At 33.1% G+C, this 21743-nt stretch overlaps 4 protein-coding genes across 10 annotated transcripts in view; all 4 read left to right on the forward strand.

Moving 5' to 3' along the window:
• Window positions 1–21743, forward strand: part of LOC124438160 — a 120356-nt gene that overhangs the window by 66655 nt on the left and 31958 nt on the right. The gene's annotated exons all lie outside the window — the stretch shown is intronic.
• Window positions 1–21743, forward strand: part of LOC124438154 — a 105213-nt gene that overhangs the window by 13155 nt on the left and 70315 nt on the right. The gene's annotated exons all lie outside the window — the stretch shown is intronic.
• On the forward strand, window positions 2154–6720 carry LOC124438173 (serine/threonine-protein kinase/endoribonuclease IRE2-like). Of its 2 annotated transcripts, XM_046988189.1 has the most exons (4): window positions 2154–2742; window positions 3125–3749; window positions 4743–4796; window positions 5756–6720. In XM_046988189.1, the coding sequence occupies exons 1-4, from the start codon at window positions 2740–2742 to the stop codon at window positions 6034–6036; spliced, it is 963 nt and encodes a 320-aa protein (XP_046844145.1). In that variant the 5' UTR covers window positions 2154–2739; the 3' UTR covers window positions 6037–6720. The 2 variants fall into 2 exon arrangements, with proteins under 2 accessions (XP_046844145.1, XP_046844146.1); XM_046988190.1 differs by lacking the exons at window positions 4743–4796; window positions 5756–6720 and adding an exon at window positions 4464–4689 and having other exon boundaries at window positions 2155–2742.
• On the forward strand, window positions 8414–21706 carry LOC124438163 (serine/threonine-protein kinase/endoribonuclease ire-1-like). Of its 2 annotated transcripts, none has more exons than XM_046988173.1 (9): window positions 8414–8534; window positions 16207–16286; window positions 16834–17540; window positions 17910–18501; window positions 19278–19405; window positions 19484–19634; window positions 19859–20188; window positions 20297–20466; window positions 21203–21706. In XM_046988173.1, the coding sequence occupies exons 1-9, from the start codon at window positions 8488–8490 to the stop codon at window positions 21416–21418; spliced, it is 2421 nt and encodes an 806-aa protein (XP_046844129.1). In that variant the 5' UTR covers window positions 8414–8487; the 3' UTR covers window positions 21419–21706. The 2 variants fall into 2 exon arrangements, with proteins under 2 accessions (XP_046844129.1, XP_046844130.1); XM_046988174.1 differs by lacking the exon at window positions 8414–8534 and adding an exon at window positions 14345–14436.

Below are 21743 nucleotides of genomic sequence, written 5' to 3' on the forward strand. Positions count from 1 at the left end.
TGTTGAGGTTAAACATGTGGACGATGTACGTGTAATTTTCTCAGAAGAGTTTTTACTTGGCAAAGGAAGTGATGGAACCCGTGTTTATCTTGGACTGGGAAAGGATGGTTACGGTAAAGCAGTGAAACGAATTCTTCGTGATAATACTTCTTTGGCACAGCATGAAGAAAAAGTTTTTAATGAATTCAATGCTAAGAAGTCGGATTATGTGCTAAATTATTGCTTGAGACAAGATGCAGGATATGTTTATTTCATTCTCGATCTATGTGAAGAATCGTTGGAGGATTTTGTGCTATCCGAATCAAATAATTTAGATTATCTTCAAAAATCCCTTCCCGACATTTTGAAGCAAATATTGAACGGCTTAGTTGATCTTCACAGCGATCCACGTCCCATTCTTCATCGAGATTTGAAACCTTCCAATGTTCTCCGAGACACACAAGGCAAATTTTTGATAGCCGATTTTGGTATTAGTCGAATTATGAAGAATGACTCTCAGACATATGTAAGCGTTGCTAATAGGGAACTCCGCATTGGATTGCCCCTGAATCTTATATTGAGGATAAAAAATTATTTGATAAAGCACGTTACAAAACAAAGTCTGATGTAATGGTAGGTATTGGGTTGTTACTATTTGCAAATTGTACGTAAATTTAATTTTTACATTTTACGTACTCTGTTATGTTTAATTTATTTAGAATGCAGGAATGGTGGCTTACTTTGTTGCAACAAAAGGAAAACATCCTTTTGGTACTAAAGTGTGCATACTTCAAAATTTGTTGAATGGAAAACCTGTTGGCTTGAAGGAAATCAGTAATGTCGAACTAAATGATCTTCTTTCATGGATGCTACAACATAAGCCCGAACTCAGGCCATCTGCAAAGGAGGCGTTAAAACACCCTTATCTACTATCTGATGAAGAAAAGTTTGACTTGCTGTGTGAAGTTGGGAATCAACCGGAGATAAAGATACCGCATTTAGATCATCCTCTCAGCTCAGATGTCCATGAGCAGTTAAATGGTCTCAACAATTGGATGAACCGTCTCATTCATGAATTCGATGATCATTTCAACAAGAAACTCTACGACTCTACATGGTTAGGATGCTTAAGATTCATACAAAACGTTGATCAGCATTGGCATGATGAGCATCGTACAAAACTGTTACCATATATCAAGGAAGGCAACTATAAAGAGTATTTTGTACGGGTTTTACCAGAGCTTCCTCTTCTGGTGCACAGAATCATGAGGTTAAATGAATGGATCTTAAGACCTGACATGGAAAAACGTGTTCCTAGTAAGTTACAGCCATAGAAATAATTCTTCAGTTTTAACGATATTGCTAAATTATATGCATTTTCCTTTAGTAACGTCGGAACATAATAGGGTTTTTTACTTGTTGCAAAAGCAATTTTTTCTTGTGAATCATAAAAATAGTCTCTTTCCTTATAATTTCTTTGCATTGTTTGTCCGGAGCACTTGTAGCGCTTCTGTTTCTCCAGTTCAAAAAATGCAATTTATTTTGAGAGGATTTTTGGTCATAATATTTTAACATTCAGATACTAAATTTCATATTGTATGTTAATGTGAAAAAGATGTGTGTTTTATCCATTGCAGAATCTATTATAGCAGATCTAGGGTTTGCCAAAATGAATTATAGATGCTCAATTTTAAATTCAAAATTCATTCAAACCAATTTTTGGAGATGGAAATATATCCAAGCATGAGCTGCAGCAATTTATTTTGACGTACCCTAGATCCGCCACTGGCTTTATTGAGTTAGAGGTTGGTATGGTCATGCAATGAACTAATCGTGGAACGTCGATTATTGCTCGTGAATTGTATGATGATCAACTCATTTCTACCGGAGTAAATGTTATTTCCTTATCAAAGTAAAAATATCCGTGTTTTCTCATCCAGAGAAAAACACAGCAATGTTATATGTTATGTGATATTGCCAAAACAGATAAAACTGTTAATTATTGAATTTGTCAGTCCTTTTTTAATCTTTCCTGATTTGTACTTCTTCTTTAAGTTCAAGAAGTTTTGCGTCAACCATGGAAATGTTTTGATAAATCAATAATGCATCAGAAAAAGTTTAAAAGGATGGAAGAATATGGACGCGAACATCCAGAAGTTACACTGCTCAGTGAATTGCGTGTAATTTTCAAGGAGGAGTTTTGCTTGGCAAAGGAAGTGATGGAGCCCGTGTTTACCTTGCCCTGGGAAATAATGGTTATGGAAAAGCAGTAAAGCGAATACACAAAGATAGCGACAAAGACTGTGGAAATCGAGAAAAAGAAATGTTGAATGAGTTTAATGCAAAGCGATCAAATTATGTTGTGAATATTTGGTATTTAGAAGAGAACCCTGACGAAGAGTATTTGTACATGATATTAGATTTGTGTGAAGAATCGTTAGAGAATTATGTGGAATCCTATTCTTTGCAAGATCTTCAAAAAGTCGTTCCTAAAATTCTTATTCATATCTTAAAAGGTCTAGCTCACCTTCACAGCAATGAGCGTCCTATTCTTCATCGGGATTTAAGACCATCAAACGTTCTTCGAGATGTACAAGGAAACTTTTTAATTACTGACTTCGGTATTAGTTATATTTTATGCGATGGAGCTGTGACACATCAAAGCATGCAGAGAGGAGCTAGATATTGGATAGCTCCAGAGTCATATGACGCATCAGTGCATCAATTAATAAAGTTCTTTACAAAAAAGAGTCTGACATTATGGTAAGTTCTTAAAGTAGAACTAGAGGTCCTACTACAGCTCAATGTTGTGTTTGCATTTAATTAAATATTGGTATTTGGTAGTGATAATGATTTTGCCTAAATTTTTTTCTTTACCTTGATTGTATCGTTATATAATGTAAACCTATTAATTTAAATAAAAAATAAATTAATTTTTGTTAATCGTGTTACAGTTAAAATTGTATGTTTCTTATTTAAATTGCTTTTAATACATAAATATGGATACAATTCTATTTGTAGAACATTTTTTAGATTTTTTAAGCTGCACATTTATTGTTGAGTTCTGCAAATCGCAAATAAATTTAATCTTTAAGGTTTTAGTATCCACCACTGACTGCTTATGACAATTTTTTATTGAAAATAGATTGCCGGAATGGTGGCTTATTATGTTGCAACAGAGGGAAAACATCCTTTTGGACAAAAACGGCATACACTGGACAACATTTTGAAAGGAAACCCAGTTGGCTTGGACGAAATCAAGGATGCCTCGTTCAAAGACCTTTTATCGTGGATGCTACAGTTAAAACCTGAAGACAGACCATCCGCCAATGAGGCGTTAATACACCCTTATCTACAATCAGACGAAGAGAAATTTAACATGCTGTGTGATATGGGGAACCAACTGGAGGTGAAACATTCACATGGTCGAAATTCTCCTAATTTAGACGTTCATACGCAGTTGTATGGTTCCACAGAATGGATGAAGCGTATCGATGATGAAGTCGTCAAAGATTTGATCAACTTTGAAGTAAACGACAGTTTAAGAACTCTAAAGTACGAGTTTACATGGGCAGGATGCTTAAGATTTCTACGAAACGTTGACCAACATTGGCAAAATGACCCTATTCCGCATCTATCACAATATATGAAGCAAGGCAATTATAAAGAGTATTTCCTGCAAGTTTTTCCGGAGCTTCCTCTTCTTGTGCACAAAATCATAAGGTCGACTGACTGGAAATCCACTCCAGATCTGGAAGAACACTTTGCTAGTAAGTTAACCATTAAAATATTTCTTTTTCGTCAATGATGTAGCTAATCGATCTCTAAAATCTCTATGTGTAAAAAATGCAACCTAGTCAGTCAGTTATTCCGGTTATACAGTCGAAGTGTAAATTTTTTGCGTTTGATTTGTCGCGATATGTTTGTTTATCAGTGCATCAAAGATTGTCATGAGCAAGCTAACTATTTTAAAAATTTCATCTCCGGCATCCTCTTTGACGTTATGAAATGGTTAAAGCGCAAACACATTTTTAACATATACTAATATTGATATGGAGATAAACAAGGAGTGAGTGTTTGCAGTGACGGGAAGCAACATTATGAAGTGCTGGACTAAGTCTTCACTTCTACTATGGCGTCTAAAAAAACACCTCTAAACAATGACTTCAGCTTAGTCTAAATATATTTTTTGAAAAAAACGAGGGCTTCAGCTCTTCCAGCCTCCCCAGATGTTAACGTTAGTGCAAAGCTTATGATTAAATGTAAGGATTTTTATAGTTAGACAAAGTATGACCCTCACACTCCAAAAAGTGTTTATCTTGTTGATAAAGTAACCATTAAGATTTGTTTATATCTTCCTTATTCACATACTTTTGTTTACGGTCAAAAATGTGAGATGTAATGAAGAATGAAATAACTCAGCGAGTATTCCTTTTATCTTGCTATGATGTATTAACCGTGTAATGTATTGCATTAATTTCCAGCTTCTTACGAAAAGATATCTTTGCCCTCTCCCATGAGTGACAACGACTATGACGACATTGACAAAACTCCTTCTACAGCACTACTTGGGAAAAAAATATTTTGTTAGCAAACATTTTTACATTCCCTTTAAAAGTCAAACACAAACAATTAAGAGTTGTTTATATCATGCGTATCATTCATACGTTTGTAAAGAGTCAGATAAGAGCGTTTTAGAATCGGCATCATACTGTAATGTTATTTAATTGCATTGCAAGAAATTAATTTGATTTATCTATTAGATGATAATAACAGTAAAGACATGATTGGTGTTTCGCCTTCCACATCAAAACCTGGTAAGCAAAAGAATTTTGTTAGCAAACATTTGCCCAAACATTTCCATGTTTTTCAACGCTAAATACAAACAATAATTTATAACCTAATAAATTAATTTTAAAAGGTATCGTTATATGTAACAAACTAAAACATTTTAATTCAAAAATAATGCAAATGATGTGGATCAAAATCATGTGAAAATTTTAAACTTTGTAAACATAGAAATTTGATCAGTATGTATAGAAAGTGAAAACTGGCTATGATGCTAAAAGTAAATTGTGAAAACCATCATGATCAACGTGTCAGTTGCATGTATACGTTACACGTACACAAATTAAATTAAATAGAATATTGTTGAAAACATCCTTTTAAAACATATTATTTGATTATTGATAGCCAATAAAAAGCCAATAATTTTGTTTACGAATACAAAGTTTCATTTAGCGTTTATGTGATAGCTAGATGCCCTGATGTTGGATCTAAGTTATCCGTTTCCTTTAACTTTTTTGTGACAAATAACTATTTCAAGAGATATTTATGATGTGTTATGAAAAAGTATATTATTAGTTTTACGAAAAAACTTGCAATAAAACCCACGTTGTCGTTTTTCCACCCTAAAGATTAGAAACCACAAAGTAAGGTAGTTCAACTCACTGGTTCAACTCCCTTTTTGCAAACACCCGGTATTAGCATAACCATGCTTGTAATATTTGCAAGACCGAATAACAAATAACAAATGGTTACGTAAATGCAAATTCTAAATAAATTATGGCTCGCTGAAAGGTTTTGAGGGGGAGTGTTCTACGTCATGGGACCAACTTTATTGTGTGTTTATTGGATCAAATATCCCAAAGTTTTAGTCAGACCGACATTTTTAGTCTTTTTTCCGTTTGTGAACCGACTTTTTATTCATATTTTACAAAAATCTAGGTAGTGTAACATGTGATATACACTTTTATTTTTTTTATCGTGTGTTTAGATGCAGATGATAATTTGGTTGAACATTTTTGGATGAACACAAGCTTTTCAGAAGGTAACCTTAAAAACATTAGGTTCTTTAATTCTCCGAACTCTTTTCACCTCGACAGATGCTTTCATCTTTCAAGTTTAAATCTCAACGTTTCCGCATTTAAAGGGAACTGTACTGCATATTTACATAAGATCGTTACACTAGAATATTTGCATAAGTTCGTTAAAAGTATGCAAAGCCGATGTGGGCAGCAAAAAATTAAAATGCATGCCAAAAAATGTTCTTTATGAAAATGCTCTTTCTGACTTAGATATTGGTTTGAGTCGTTTAAAAAATAAGCGTTGTTTTCAAAATGTCAGCGTTTTGACAGATTGCTATTTTTAACTACTTCCGTTATAATGGTGCAAGAAAATAAATTTTAAAAGGTTTACTCATTCATAAACTGTCACCATTTTACGACGGTGAGATACTCAACTGTGAATCGAATGCAAAACATAAATATAAACTTTGTGCTAGGGATTAATGATGGTTATCTTAATGCAGAAAAGAGTGTGGAAGAAGGATACCTTTGTGAATGTTTGTTTATATATCCGTGTTTATAAATCTGCGACATTCTTAATAAATCAAAGCGTTCTCAACTTTCACTGTGTTGCAACTAAAATAATTTTTTGCTATTGCGCTTGCACACGACGATAATAAAATTGCTGTTTTCCAAATTGATTGTACAAACTATATGCTTGTCTACAATAACCTTAAAAGTATAATGATAGCTATGTATAAAAATACTTTCATTTGTTTCCACATATTACATCATTACTCATGTGACGACCAATATCTTGACCAATGGATATTTTCCTTGTAATCAATACAGAAACAAACATGTTATTATTGAAGAGAAAAATCAATCAAAAATACTTTTTATAATGGAAAATTGTAATTTGTGGTTCTGTAATTTTTATATTTTCTTATATTTATAGTCGGTGTGGTATTGTGATGCGACCAAATCTTAAAAGAAGCCCATAGATTATCATTGTTCATAGTTCATGATAAAGAGCCATTAAATTGTTTTGTTGTGTTATAAATGAAACAAAAAATGCTCTAGTTGCTTGTCACTATATCAATATAATATTTGAATATTATTTTATTATTTATTTTTATAATGCAGAAGAGGGAAAACAACGTTTGGAAGGTTGATATAACGAATTATTTTCAGTTTCGTAAAACATTATGATTAATTTTTTTACTGCTCTCAATTGTTCGAGTTGGAAAATGCTGTTTAAATTTTTTCAATTCTCAGAATTTTTAATGACTATTAATTAAGAATGAAAAATTCTTTTCTTTGCATGCATAAAATGTCCGTGTCTGAACGTAAAGTGCAGCATGTCGTAAGCAACCATTTTAACTATTTCTTATTGTTCCCAATTAAAATAAAGAGAGTTATTGAAGGGATCATTGCTTTGTAAACATTTGTAGAGATCATTGAGTAAATTCAATTTACTTTAAGAGAATTGTCGGTCATAACTTTTTAACATTCGCATACTAAATTTCATATTTTATGTTAATGTGAAAAGGATGAGTGTTTTATCCATTGCATAATTGCTCAATCTAGTATAGCAGATCTAGCGTTTATCAAAATGAATTATAGATGCTAAATTTAAAATTCAAAATATATTCAAACCAAAACTATTGAATTTCAATTGCAAAAAAATTAAACTTTATCAATAGACTTGCCTCTATGTATTTGGAAATGGAAATATATCCAAGCATGAGCTGCAGCAATTTATTTTGACGTACCCTAGATCCGCCACTGGCTTTATTGAGTTAAAGGTTGGTATAGTCATGCAATGAACTAATCGTGGAACGTCGATTATTGCGCGTGAATTGTATGATGACCAACTCATTTCTACCGGAGTAAATGTTATTTCCATATCAAAGTAAAAACATCCGTGTTTTCTCATCCAGAGAAAACACAGCAATGTTATATGTTATGTGATATTGCCAAAACAAATAAAACTGTGAATTATTGAATTTATCAGTCCTTTTTAATCTTTCCTGATTTGTACTTCTTCTTTAAGTTCAAGAAGTTTTGCGTCAACCATGGAAATGTTTTGATAAATCAATAATGCATCAGAAAAAGTTTAAAAAGATGGAGGAATATGGACGCAAACATCCAGAAGAAGTTACACTGCTCAGTGAAGTGCGTGTAATTTTCAAGAATACGTTTTTGCTTGGCAAGGGAAGTGATGGAACCCGTGTTTACCTTGCCCTGGGAAATGATGGTTATGGAAAAGCAGTAAAGCGAATACACAAAGATAGCGGCAAAGAATTTGCAAATCGAGAAAAAGAAATTTTGAATGTGTTGAATGCAAAGCGTTCAAATTATGTTGTGAATATTTGGCATTTTGAAGAGAACCTTGACGAAGAATATTTGTACATGATATTAGATTTGTGTGAAGAATCGTTAGAGGATTATGTGGAATCTTCTTCTTTGCAAGATCTTCAAAAAGTCGTTCCTAAAGTTCTTATTCAGATCTTAAATGGTCTAGTTCACCTTCACAGCGGTCAGCGTCCTATTCTTCATCGGGATTTAAGACCCTCGAACGTTCTTCGAGATGTACAAGGAAATTTTTTAATCGCTGACTTTGGTATAAGTCGAAAATTATTAAATGAAACTTCGACACATCGGAGCATACAAAGGGGAGCAAAAAATTGGATAGCTCCAGAGTCATATAACGCATCAGATGATACAATTAATAACGTTCGTTACAAAAAAGAGTCTGACATTATGGTAAGTTCTTGAAGTAGAACTAGAGGTCCAACTACAGCTCAATGTTTTATTTGCATTTAATTAAATATTGGTATTTGGTAGTGATAATGATTTTACCTCAATTTTTTTCTTTACCTCGATTGTATCGTCATATTGTGTAAACCTATAAATTTAAATAGAAATAAATTAATTTTTGTTAATCGTGTTACAGTTACAATTGTATGTTCCTTATTTAGATTGCTTTTAATACATATATATGGCTACAATTATATTTGGAGAACATTTTTTAGGTTTTTTTAAGCTGCACATTTATTGTTGAGTTCTGTAAATCGCAAATAAATTTAATCCTTAAGGTTTTAGTATCCACCAGTGACTGTTTATGACAATTTTTTATTGAAAATAGAATGCCGGAATGGTGGCTTATTATGTTGCAACAAAGGGGAAACATCCTTTTGGAACTGAACGGTTTTTATTGAACAACATTTTGAAAGGAAAGCCAGTTGGCTTGGACGAAATCGAGGATGCCACGTTCAAAGACCTTTTATCGTGGATGCTACAGTTAAAACCTGAAAACAGGCCATCTGCCAATGAGGCGTTAAAACACCCTTATCTACAATCAGACGAAGAGAAATTTAACATGCTGTGTGATATGGGAAACCAACTGGAGGTGAAACATTCACAAGGTCAAAATTCTCCCACTTCAGACGTTCATACGCAGTTGCATGGTTCCACAGAATGGATGAAGCGTATCGATGATGAAGTCGTCAAAGATTTGATCAACTTTGAAGTAAACGACAGCATAGGAACTCTAAAGTACGAGTCCACATGGGCAGGATGCTTAAGATTTATACGAAACGTTGACCAACATTGGCAAAATAAGCCTCGTCCGCATCTATCACAACATGTGAAGCAAGGCAATTATAAAAAGTATTTCCTGCAACGTTTTCCTGAACTTCCTCTTCTGGTGCACAAAGTCATTAGGTCACTGGAAAACTAAACCTGATCACAAGAATAATTAAGAACATCGTGCATTTGTTCAGGATTTGTTTACACTATCTACTCATAAGTTTTATTCTCTCGCTTTTAAATTTAATGACTTTTCATTTAAACATTTTCTCACTTGATACTGAAGTCATATAATTAATTATGTAATATATACTGTGAAAAATTGTAATCTCCGCAAATGGATATGATTACTTAAAATATTTATAATGGGACTTAAAATATTACTAATTCTAATGTATAGTCATGTAGTGGCAACGTATCCCTCGCAATACATGACATTCATCTTGTTAAATGAATTAAAATTGTATGTTCGTCATTAGTATTTTGTTAAATACATGCATGGCTGCGACTCAAAATTATTTAGATTTTTGAACGTTGGAGGTTTACCTCATCGCAGAATACAGCGAGGAGTTAAGAATTCAGAATTGGATAGCTCCAGTCATATGATCTATCCAGCATCCAATCATCAATGTATCTTGCTACAAGAAATAGTCTGATGTTATGATAAGTGTTTGTTGTGAACATTTAAATGTTGTTGAATTCTGCAAATAACAAATAAAATAAATTTTTGACGTTTCAGTATCCACCGCCACTAACCTTCTAACTGCTATGATGTTTTTTTATTGATTTTGGAATACAGGGATAGTAGCTTTTTACGTTGAAACAAATGGAAAACATCGTTTTTGGACCTGAATGGTTTTTATTTTTTCATAAATGTTTTCAGTATGAAAGCTAGTTGATATTCGCAAATAGTAGAAGTCAATTATTTAAGTAACACTTTATGCAATGAAATTTGTCAAATTTATTCAATGAAATACAGATAATGTTTCACTTCACTCCAAAGATTTGAGAAATTTTTGACAAATCTTCCTTTTCCCTTTTGCTTTTGCTTATTGAATATATCCAAGCTGTTTGTACACCTGCCACATTTCAACATCATGTCAAAATGCTTTATTGATAATTCTCCGCTTTCTTTGTAAACGGAAAACACTCATAGATTTACCATATTCCATTCTACAATCGGAAGATTTTTCTTTCGCAAGCCTGTTATGGTCATTTTCACTCCTACTCGTGTTACAGTTCATTACCGTTTGCATCAAATTATCTCAAGAGCTATTTAAGATATCGGCAAAATATACGCATAGACCGCAGTCCTGTGTTTTTCTACTGTAGAAGCACATCCGGGCATTTGTACAAAGTTGACCGACATTTCTTGCTACATGGAGTGGACTTGGATGAAATCAAAGATGCCGCACTAAAACCAGAAGACAAGCCATCTGCAGACGAAGAATGTTATGTATAAAGTTGGAAAACAACGATCGATTAAAACAAATGTCTGTGTTAGATAAAATGCAAAATGAATGAAAGCTAGAGCGCTTTCCGACACCCGTGTCATAATTATCAGATATTCAACATGTTGAATAATTTCGGTCAGGAATGAATGTTTCTTCCAAGTGTGCGCATGAAAAGCTATCGCTTCAGCAAATGTAATCTTTACGCATGCTCTGTCTACGGTAATATTTGTTATTCAAAGCAGAATGGCTGCTGGTTATGGAATGTTTGATTCGTCATCTGGTGTAGAAGACTAAGAAATGTTGCTTTTTCCACTTTTATTGCGGCTACGGCTAAGGCGTTTGAAAGCAGCTAAATCAACTACATGGACAAAGTGTGGGATTTCTGGACGGCCTACACAGGGAGCTACAAATATTGTCCGTGAGCTGGATGCTGAAGATGCTGAGCAGTTTCGGAAGTATCGTAGATTGGATAATACCGCTTTCGATAAATGAATTTGGTCTTCTAACATTATATCAGCTATCATGTTTGTGCCGCCATCTTCGTCCAAAGTATAAAATGAGTTACTTTGCGCATGCGTAAAGTTACATTTGCTGAGGCGATAGCTTTTGATGCGCGCTCACTTGGAGGAAACATTCATTCGTGACCAACATTATTCAACATGATGAATATCTAACAAATTTGACACGCGTGCCGGAAAGCGCTCAAAAATGCCGCCGAACACTGGAGGAACTTGCTTACGCCAACTTTCGCGAGTGAAGCTTAGCTCAGCAACAGTATAGTGAATATACAGCAAAGTCACTCTATTGAAATTTTTTGTGTCACGCATATCTTATTACGCATGTGATTACCATAGTGGCAGCCAGTCATTTGCAATTTCTGACCAATAGGAATGATGAAATGGTCAACGGCAGCCAGTAAACGAATTAAATATACAGCAGCCCGTTGCGCAGCCATGGAGCATTTTCAACCCTGTGCTGAATTGAGCTCCGTTATGTTAGTTGAAACTTCAGCTCCGTCTTAATACAAATCATTCGCTATATCAAACACGCGATTATAAGCCAAATTTTCAACCCTGTGCTGAGTTCAAGCCCGGTGCTGAAATTTCAACCCTGCTTTAGCTAATAGGGTTAAAATTGCGGCTCCAATTATGGGTTGATTACAAAAACCCGGGTAGCCGTGATTCAGCTAAGCGTTAAATGATTTAGCAAAAGGAAACAATTCAATACTCGTCATCAGATAAATCTTCTCGAGCAATTTCATAATATTCTGATTGAATAACTACGCAAAACATTTAAAATTTGAACAACCAATTTGGCCTAATTTTAGAATTACAACAGTAATGAATTGCGGCATTTAACAAACTGTTCTAATTTTTAACCTTGAAATTTTGCCTCGAAATCCCTCGAAATCATTTCACGCCTCAATGAATCCCGGTTAACTGGGATCATGTAAACAGCTCCTTAACGTTCTAACATCGCCATGTGTCGAACTCAGCACTGGAACGAAAATTACCACCATGTAATCGTTTTTAACGTAGGTCTGAGTATTTCAACCATATCTAGTCAATTGATGTCAGCTAGACATTCTTTTATGTTTTATATTTCTGGTGTCTATTAGATTAGATTCCTGTTAATCTCTAATTACTTTTTAATTAATTGCCAAAGCTGTTCCTAGTTGCAAATTTTCACTCTGATAATTTTTGCTTAATATTTAGCAGAAAAAAATTTTGAGTTTTTTCTGAAAAGGTGAATTTGATGGAACTGTTTGTGGAGATGGGTAAAGGGTTACAATAAACTTGCATGGTTTGAAGTCTAAGCTTTTCTACATCTATGAATTGTCCCTTGTAGTACAAAATTTCTAACTTAAATCATTACATAGAGGTTTGAATGGGGGTCTCTAGGGGGTCTATGCCTAAAAACTTGGTAGAAATATTTAAAGACAATATCTTTTTTGGAATAGCATTATTGTAAAATAAATTTTACGTTCCTAGACATGGTAATGAGCCATATATTTGCCATGATAATGAGCCTAAATATTTGGCAAAACATTCAAGTATTGTTCACTTCAGTTTTTTTTTGAAGAAAACGTAAGCAAAATGTTTTGTATTTACGCAAAAACGATGCCCACAAAATGCATTTTGTATTGCTCTAAAACGCTGAAAATGGCATTTCCAAGTCTCTGAAATTCAAAATTTCCCAGGGGAGAATGCCTCAGACCCCACCAGGTGCGGAACGCCTCTGACGTTCTATGACTGATTTTGAAAAATCCTAGATCCGCCACTGCTTTATCATATATAAGTCATAAGATTCATTGTACTTTAAAAATCTGGATATGACTGTTGTTTGTCAAAAACAATGACCTTATTTTTAAATTACGGTGAAAGATCAGGAAATAAATGTAAAAAGAAGTCATAAAAACAGGTATGACTGAAAGAGTACATTTAAGCAATATTATAATATGTTTTTGTTGTCGGGTTAAATTACAGTAATTTAGAAAATGTTCATATGGCCTTTGTCAAAATCACCACAAAACCCGACAATCTATCGTTTGCAGCATTTTTTTATTCATTCAGTGGAAACGTTCAATAACAGCCAAATAATAAAATTTTAGATTCCTAACCTCTTTGTTTTATATAATCTTTGTAACTCATTTTGCATCTACATTTCTACAACATAGCATGCCAGTATCAGTATGTATTATTTTCATAATTTATTTAAACATGTGCTAAAAGACAGAAGTGAGACAGATCGGATGGCTGAAATCTAGAAATAGAATGTGTCAGCCAATATATGAGCTCGTAAATTAGATTTTCACCAAGGGTGCCAAGGTGACACTCTTAAAATTAGGAATTTTTTATTTTGTAAAGATACAAGAAATGCAATACCTGCTTGGAGTCCTTTACAGCAACGTTCTGTCTTAAAGTCGCATTTGGCAACCGGACTATAATTAGAATTTAAATTGAGTTAATTTAACACGCACAATAAAACATGCGAGTAAACAGCTATTTTCATGTCAAGAACGCTGGTCAGAGACCATCATTAATCACCCACATGCCACAATGGCTACTCCATTTTCCCATTCTCTGGATGAACGAAAACTGGTAGTAACTGTAATGTACGGAGCAAATGCCACTAGCAAGCTGCTGTAGACCCAATTTCACTTTATATTTTCTTTACAACCCGCCTACAATAATTCACTAATTTTCTTATTGACACTCATGCACTATTCGTGTTACGATTGGTAAGACTTGTATATTATTTATTGGCACAGGATCATGCACGTAGCCAGAACAATAATTGGGGGCATATTCATATACATAAATTTTATAATCCGTAAAAACAAATTTTATTTTTACGATAAAAAACATGCTCAATTTCATGCGCATATAAAATTTAAATAAAACATTTCCAAATTCCATATTCACAAATTTTATTTTCTCTCTACCCACCCCCTCTCTAAGGGAAAGTATAGTTTTTCCAGCTGTGATCTTTGGAAAAGCTTCCATTGTTTAAAGATTATTTATATACGCGATGCAAAACAAGTCATACGTATTATTTTGATAGTTGATTCTCATCAGACGAAGCAAAAACGTTTAAGTAGTGGAACAAGCACTGAAATTATTGTAAGTTTTATTTGTATCGTATTCTCTTCATGATTTAACACTGGTACGCTTTGCCATAAAAATTTGCGAATTCTTTCAGTATTTGTAATTACAATGTTCAAATTCCATTGCGTCAGACGTCTGACTTAAAGGCCACAAGTTTGAATTTATATGTAGTTTTAGTCTCTATTTATTTCTCCTTGTCTAAGATTATATTTTTAAAGGTATAGATTTTTACAAATAGCGAAAAACTTAGAAAAAAATTAGTCAGACAGCAAGTACTAAAACAATTCCATACCATTGGGCTGAGATGTTGGATTGTTACTCACTAATATATCGTTATTCTTATAAAATAGCGTCACAACAAGACTATTTTAAAGTTCTTATTATTTGGGCAACTTTTTTAGCGTGTATATTAAATGTTTATTTTGTTCATGAGACATAAGTCAAGAGGTTTGAACTACGTAGGCGGGAATGGACACGCAAGCAAATTTTTCAATAAAAAATAAAATTCATAGGAAGATTGTTGTTGGCGTTGTTTAAACTATTTTCATCAGCTTATCATTTAGATCTTGACAAATTTCCGTTGGTACAACATGATGATTTGGTTGGAAACTGATAATCGCTAGAAAACTCTGTAAAACTGAAATTACATGGATTAATATGCAGCATTTCAATAAATACGATATTCAAGTTTATCGTTTGCATTTTTTCGTCTGTTTAATGTTTCAGAGGGAAAAAACTGTGAATGTCAAATACAACATAACTGAAATAAATCTTACTGAAATAGTACCGATAAAAATTTCGTATACCTTATCTTTGAAAAGTGAAAATATTCAAAGTTACCGGTTTATTAAATGCACCATGCTAAGCAAAAACAAAAGGGAAAATTGAAGAATGATGAGATATTTCGTAATCAATTATCTCAAGTGTTATTAAATATAGATAAGTAGATTGCAATGCAGTTTTCAAAAGCTTAGCTTGTTTTTAGTTTGCTGAAATTTAATCGTTGTTGCTAATACCTGTATTTAACATCTTAAATTTTATTTTTTAGAAATTATTATTTTCCTATCCAAGTAAAAACAAGTTGATTTTCTTTCCGTCATAATGATGATTAAATGTCCAAGCGCTTTGATAAGAAATTTTTTTGGAAATTTGTCTTGTTTTTTATAAAATGAAAGCAAAAACAAGCTTTTAATAAAATGAAAGCAAAAACAAAAAAATAAAATTGTCAAAACCAAAAAGATTAAGATACACTAAATTTAATTATTTTTATGATGCTTCGTTATTGGTCAAAAATTATTTTATACTGTTTCAACATAAGATGTCTTCATTTTGACATGTTTAAAACATATTCAAAAGTATACCTTTTGTATTTCTTAGCTACCACGTTTGATCATGAGCCGCGCTGACTACATCGTACAGTACAAAATTCTTGTATATGCATTCCACACACATCTTCATAGAAGTTCATTTCACTGACTTCCGCACACGCAGTTCAACCAATAATTTAATAGAACTACCGCAAGTTTTTTTCTTGAATTTATGTATGGCACTTTTCATTAATGAGATTATTTCTTCCTGAATTAAAGACTGAACATTTCTATAAAGCTATTTGCATCAAAGACAGAAGTGATGTATAATATTTCAAATTGTATATTTTCATGAACCATGTATACATTAAACACGTTGTCAATGTAATGACTGTTTCATGATGTAGCTTTTAAAACACCGCATACAATTATTGTACCGTCTTTGATTAGTAAATTTTTATTGGTACGGATTTTTTAGTTCTAACAATTTTGCCATTCAAATGGATCCAAGCCACAACTTCTCAGAAAGTCTGGTCGAAAACTCAAGCTTTTCAGAAGGTAACCTTAAAAACATTAGGTTCTTTAATTCTCCGAACTCTTTTCACCTCGACAGATGCTTTCATCTTTGATTTTTCAATCTCAATGTTTTCGCATTTAAAGGAAAAGATACTGACATTAACTTTTCCATTCACAAGAATTGAAAATGATTTAGCAGTGGAAAAAATTAAAAAATTCTAAAATTAACGAGAGTAAAGTGTGGAAACAAGGTGTTGATAACTTTTATGAGGAACATTCATTCTAAACGTCCCTCAACGTCTTTTGAACTAAATATCCCTCATCCGTGTGTTTGGGAGCAGGAAATACGCTGTTAATACAAAAAACTGAAATAAAGGCAAACATGTTGTTATGTTATTATGTTATTATGTTATTATTTAGTAGCTAAATATAAAACTTAGTTCACCTTAACGGGCAAAGCGGTGTAGGTATTTCAAATGTTGTCCAATAGCCACATTTTCTTGATGTGCGTATAATTAGAAAATTAAATTGCTTCTTGATACATTGATTTATTCCTTTCTAAATAGTCTACTTTACTTTTTGATTGAAGAATTGCTGTCTCAACCATGGAAATGTTATGATAAATCAATAATGCATCAGCAAAAGTTCAGAATGATGGAGGAATATGGGAAGAAAAATCCAAGAAAAGTTAAACTTGTAAATGGTGTAAAGGTTATTTGTTCTGAAGAGTTTTTGCTTGGTAAGGGAAGTGATGGAACTCGTGTTTACCTTGGACTCGGAAAAGATGGTTATGGAAAAGCAGTAAAACGATTGCTTCGAGATAACTGCGCGGAGTTAGCCAAACAAGAAAAAGATATTTTGAATGAGTTGAATGCAGAGCGTTCAAAATATGTTGTGAATTATTGGTATCTTGAAGAAGAACCAGGCACAGATTATTTGTATTTGATATTAGATTTGTGTGAAGAATCGTTAGAGAGTTATGTGAAATCTTCTTCTTTGCAAGATCTTCAAAAAGTCGTTCCTAAAGTTCTTATTCAGATCTTGAATGGTCTAGTTCACCTTCACAGTGGTCCATGTCCTATTCTTCATCGGGATTTAAGACCATCAAACGTTCTTCGAGATGTGGATGAAAATTTTTTAATCGCTGATTTTGGTATAAGTCGAAAATTATTAAATGAAACTTCGACACATCGAAGCATACAAAGAGGAGCTAAAGGTTGGATAGCTCCAGAGTCATATGACGCATCAGATGAATCAATTGATAAAGTTCGTTACAAAAAACAGTCTGACATTATGGTAAGTTCATAAAGTAGAAATAGAGGTCCAACTACAGGTCAATGTTGTGTTTGCATTTGAATGTTGTATTTGGTAGGGATATCATTATCACTTTTAAATAAAATTTTTGTTTACCTTCATTGTACAGTCATATAGTGGCGAAATACAAATTGTACTGTATAAAATATAAAAATATGTATATGTATGATAATCAATTTATTGTTGTTATTGCCTTATTGGTTTTACGATTTTATGTCTCTCATTTAGATTGCTCTAAAAAATTTGTGGCTACGATTCTTAATTGGAGAACATTATTCTGATTTTTTTCGAACTGAACTTGTATTTTTTGCAACTAACAAATAAATTAACTCCATTTTTTATTAAAAATAGAATGCCGGAATGGTGGCTTATTATGTTGCAACAAAGGAGAAACATCCTTTTGGAATTGAGCGGCATAGACTGGACAACATTTTAAAAGGAAACCCAGTTGGCTTTGACGAAATCAAGGATGCCACGCTCAAAGACCTTTTATCGTGGATGCTACAGCTAAGACCGAAAGACAGACCATTGGCCAATGAAGCGTTAAAACACCCTTATCTACAAACCGATAAGGAGAATTTCGATTTTCTGTGTGATGTTGGGAATGAACCAGAAATAAGGACGTCATCTACACATTCTCTTCCCTCAAACCTTCGTGAGCAAATGAATCTTTCAATAAATTGGATGGACCGTATCGATCCTGAATTCTTTAATCATTTCAATAAAGTATCCGACTCTACATGGTTAGGTTGCCTAAGATTTTTACGAAACGTTCGCCAGCATTGGCGTGATGAATCTCGTCAACAACTGTCATCATGTGTTAAAGATGGAAACTATCAAGAGTATTTTCTTCGACGTTTTAAGGAACTGCCTGTTCTAGTTCACAGAGCCATAAGATTGAGTGAATGGAAGACAAGACCTGTTCTAAAGGAACATTTTCCAAGTAAGACACAGAAATGAGTTTTTATTTTCGATGGCCAAGCTATAAATTAGGGGTCCATGACACTATATTTGTTATTTTCACTCTAGTTCTCCTTTTCATTTATTGTACTTAATGATTGTATGTTTTGAATTCTGCATGCTTGAATTCTGTATGCTTGTATTCTGTATTCTCAATTGCTTGCTAAATATGCGAAAAACACATACTTTTTCCTCACTCTTTCTCAAGGGGGGAAAGAGAACTTGTGAAAAATTCGGAAAAGCAGTCAATTTCGGTAAATCTCAGCGGTAATGGAACAAATCCTCCATTTTTTTGGCGTCAGCCGCTAATTCCAGTGAACTCAATATTTAAATGTCTAAGAGTGACACGCAGTTATGTACATCAAGATATTTTCCATGATTATTCTAAGAATGCTCCACTCGAGGTGTCTGAGAGTGAGGGATTATTTTTTGCTGCTCTCTTCAAGAAATAATCACATAACCTTAAACAATTTTAGTCAACCCAAATATAGAGTAAAATTTTGATAAGTTGTCTTAGTATCAATTATCAATTTTCTCAAATTTGATAAGAAAAAAGTGCTCACGGGACATTTCAACTTTTATTTCTCCTAAACTAAGACAAAAAGGAAAAACGTTACTATGGGATATGGATAAATCAGGGCAAAATTTACTTTTTGCACATTCATCTATGTCATCAGCAAACAACATCATCCATACAATTTTATAAATCGCTCAGCTTTAAAGTGACGCATCAAATTTAATAATGTGTAATTTTTTAAGATTTCGATGGAGTCCCCGCAATTATTGTCATCGGAGGAGTCTATAGCAACCGTATTAAAGAACATATCAGTAATGAATACCTTGAAAAACTGAAAGAATCAGCCAGAGAGGGATATGCAGTCTTAACGGTAAGTAACTCGTTTAAAAAATTTTGTCAGAATTTTTATTAACTGCATTTAACATTATGATTATTTTTATCACCTCAGAATGGTGGCACTGCTGTTGATGCTGTTGAAAAGGCAGTTAGTATTTTAGAGAGCAGTGACTTATTCATGATAGGTCGTGGATCTCCATTGAACAGTGAAGGAGAAGTTGAATGTGATGCAATGATTATGGATGGACACACTTTAAATACAGGTTAAAATCCATTTGTGATACTTTAACTTTGAATATTTTTGATAACAAATAAAACCAGAATGTATTTCCCGCTGCATCTTCATTAGAAATTGGCAAACATGATACAAGGTGTTTACATTTTGTACGAAGCAAATCTCATGATGTCACTCTAGAATAAACTTGGTACTCTTAAAATTGTGAGTAATCAGTGTAAAAGGCTTTAAATTCTTTTCTGTTTACTGTAGGTGCTGTAATTTCTGGTCGAAATTTCAAAAATCCAGTTTGTCTTGCTCGAAAAATAATGGAAGATACACCACATAGTGCTCTTAGTGGTGATGGTGCTTTGAATTTTGCTTTGAGTAAAGGTTTTCTTTGTTGCTCGCCAAATGAATTGATAAATAAACAAAAACGTCTTCCTCCTGAATATTTCGAGGACTATGTTAAATTTTTTTGCGACGGAGGACCTTTTCCTGATATCTCCCCTGATTTTTATCCTGAAGAGGGTTTCAATGGCGATACTGCATGTGCTGTTGCAATTGATAGATATGGCAAGTTGGCATGTGCCACGTCAACAGGTAATGACTAAATATACAGGTCATATTTATAGGCAAAAAGTCATACATAAATTCAGTTCTATATTGTCATCTGCATGTCATCATATTCATAATTACTCATTATTTTAGGAGGTATGCCCGGCAATCTTAAAGGTCATATTAGTGACACTGCATTAGTTGGTTGTGGTGGATATGCAAATGATAAAGGAGCAGCTGCAGTAACTGGTCCTGGAGAGAAATTGATAAAATTGAACTTTTCAAGACAAGTTGTATTTGACATGGAAGCAGGAAGTGCCCAAGTAATGCAAAATATTAAAATTTTTTCATTGTTTCGATGTATTGTATTTTATGTATTATTGACTTTTTTGTGTAAGGTTATGAAACTTATGACGTGGACAAAAATTGTGTGATTTATCAAGTCCATTCAATTGCATCAATTGATACGTTCAACTTATTTAATTATATGATTTAGTCAAGTTTTTTTTCATTACTTTTCTTGACACAAATTCAAATCGCTTTACGTTCGAAAGTTTACTGATTTTTCTCACCACCATGCAAATAGACTTCGTTTTGTTGTAAGGACCATGCCTCAAACTGTTAATCCTTAAGAAATCAACTTATAGATAAAAGAATATTAAACCCAAACTCAATCATGTTTTTGTTTAAGAAAATGTTGCTGTTGATTAATACGCGTACACGGCAGAGCATTTGATTGCACTGAACATGCAATCTCAAGCTCTACTCTAAATTAAAAACTTATTCTCCCAACTCTTTTGTCGCTTCTCAAATCTCAACGAAATTCCTTTAACAAACAATCCCTCTTATTTTAACATTTTAAGCCTTAAAAATATCTTTGTCGCTTCCTAACATTTCTACCACAGTGTTCAAAGACTGGTCAACTGCTGTTTTTTTTTGATATCGTGATAAAACACTGTCCAATAAGAAATTTATAAAATTAAATTTCAATAATACAATTTTAACCAATAGCCATATTCCCTTTTTTGTTTTAACTTTTGTTTATTTTTTTTGTAAAAGAGATCTGTACAGAGTGCTGTGAATTTAGTTCAAGAGAGACTTAATGGACGCGCAGGAGGAATTGCCATTGATAGACATGGAAATATTGGAAAGGCATTTAAAAATGACCTCATGCCTTGGGTTAGCGTCAAAAATGATGAAATGAAATTGGGGTTGAAAAGAGATGATGAAGGAAACTATCCTTTTGAATTTATTGAAAACAATGGCAACAACTAATTTATGATTTTGTACTACATTTCCTCAATATTTATTCACAATCATGCACTGTTGAACTTTAGCATTTGAAACTAAATATTCACAATTCACACAAACAAATAAACAATACAACAATCATAATCATTTATACACGTACATAATTATCGTACGTAAGTACAGTACTCTGTTGCATCAGTTAGTCATATCATATTTTCCTTCATTGTTGAACTATGATATTTGAAACAGTGCATTTTTAATTATTCACATGATACAAGAAAATCACTGTTGATTAAATTTCTTCACTTCAAATATTGTCTGAACAGGAAAGTGTTGTTTTTTTCTTGTG

This window comes from Xenia sp. Carnegie-2017, unplaced genomic scaffold, assembly GCF_021976095.1.
Source record: "Xenia sp. Carnegie-2017 unplaced genomic scaffold, XeniaSp_v1 HiC_scaffold_19, whole genome shotgun sequence".
In the NCBI taxonomy this organism is placed as follows: Eukaryota; Metazoa; Cnidaria; class Anthozoa; order Malacalcyonacea; family Xeniidae; genus Xenia; species Xenia sp. Carnegie-2017.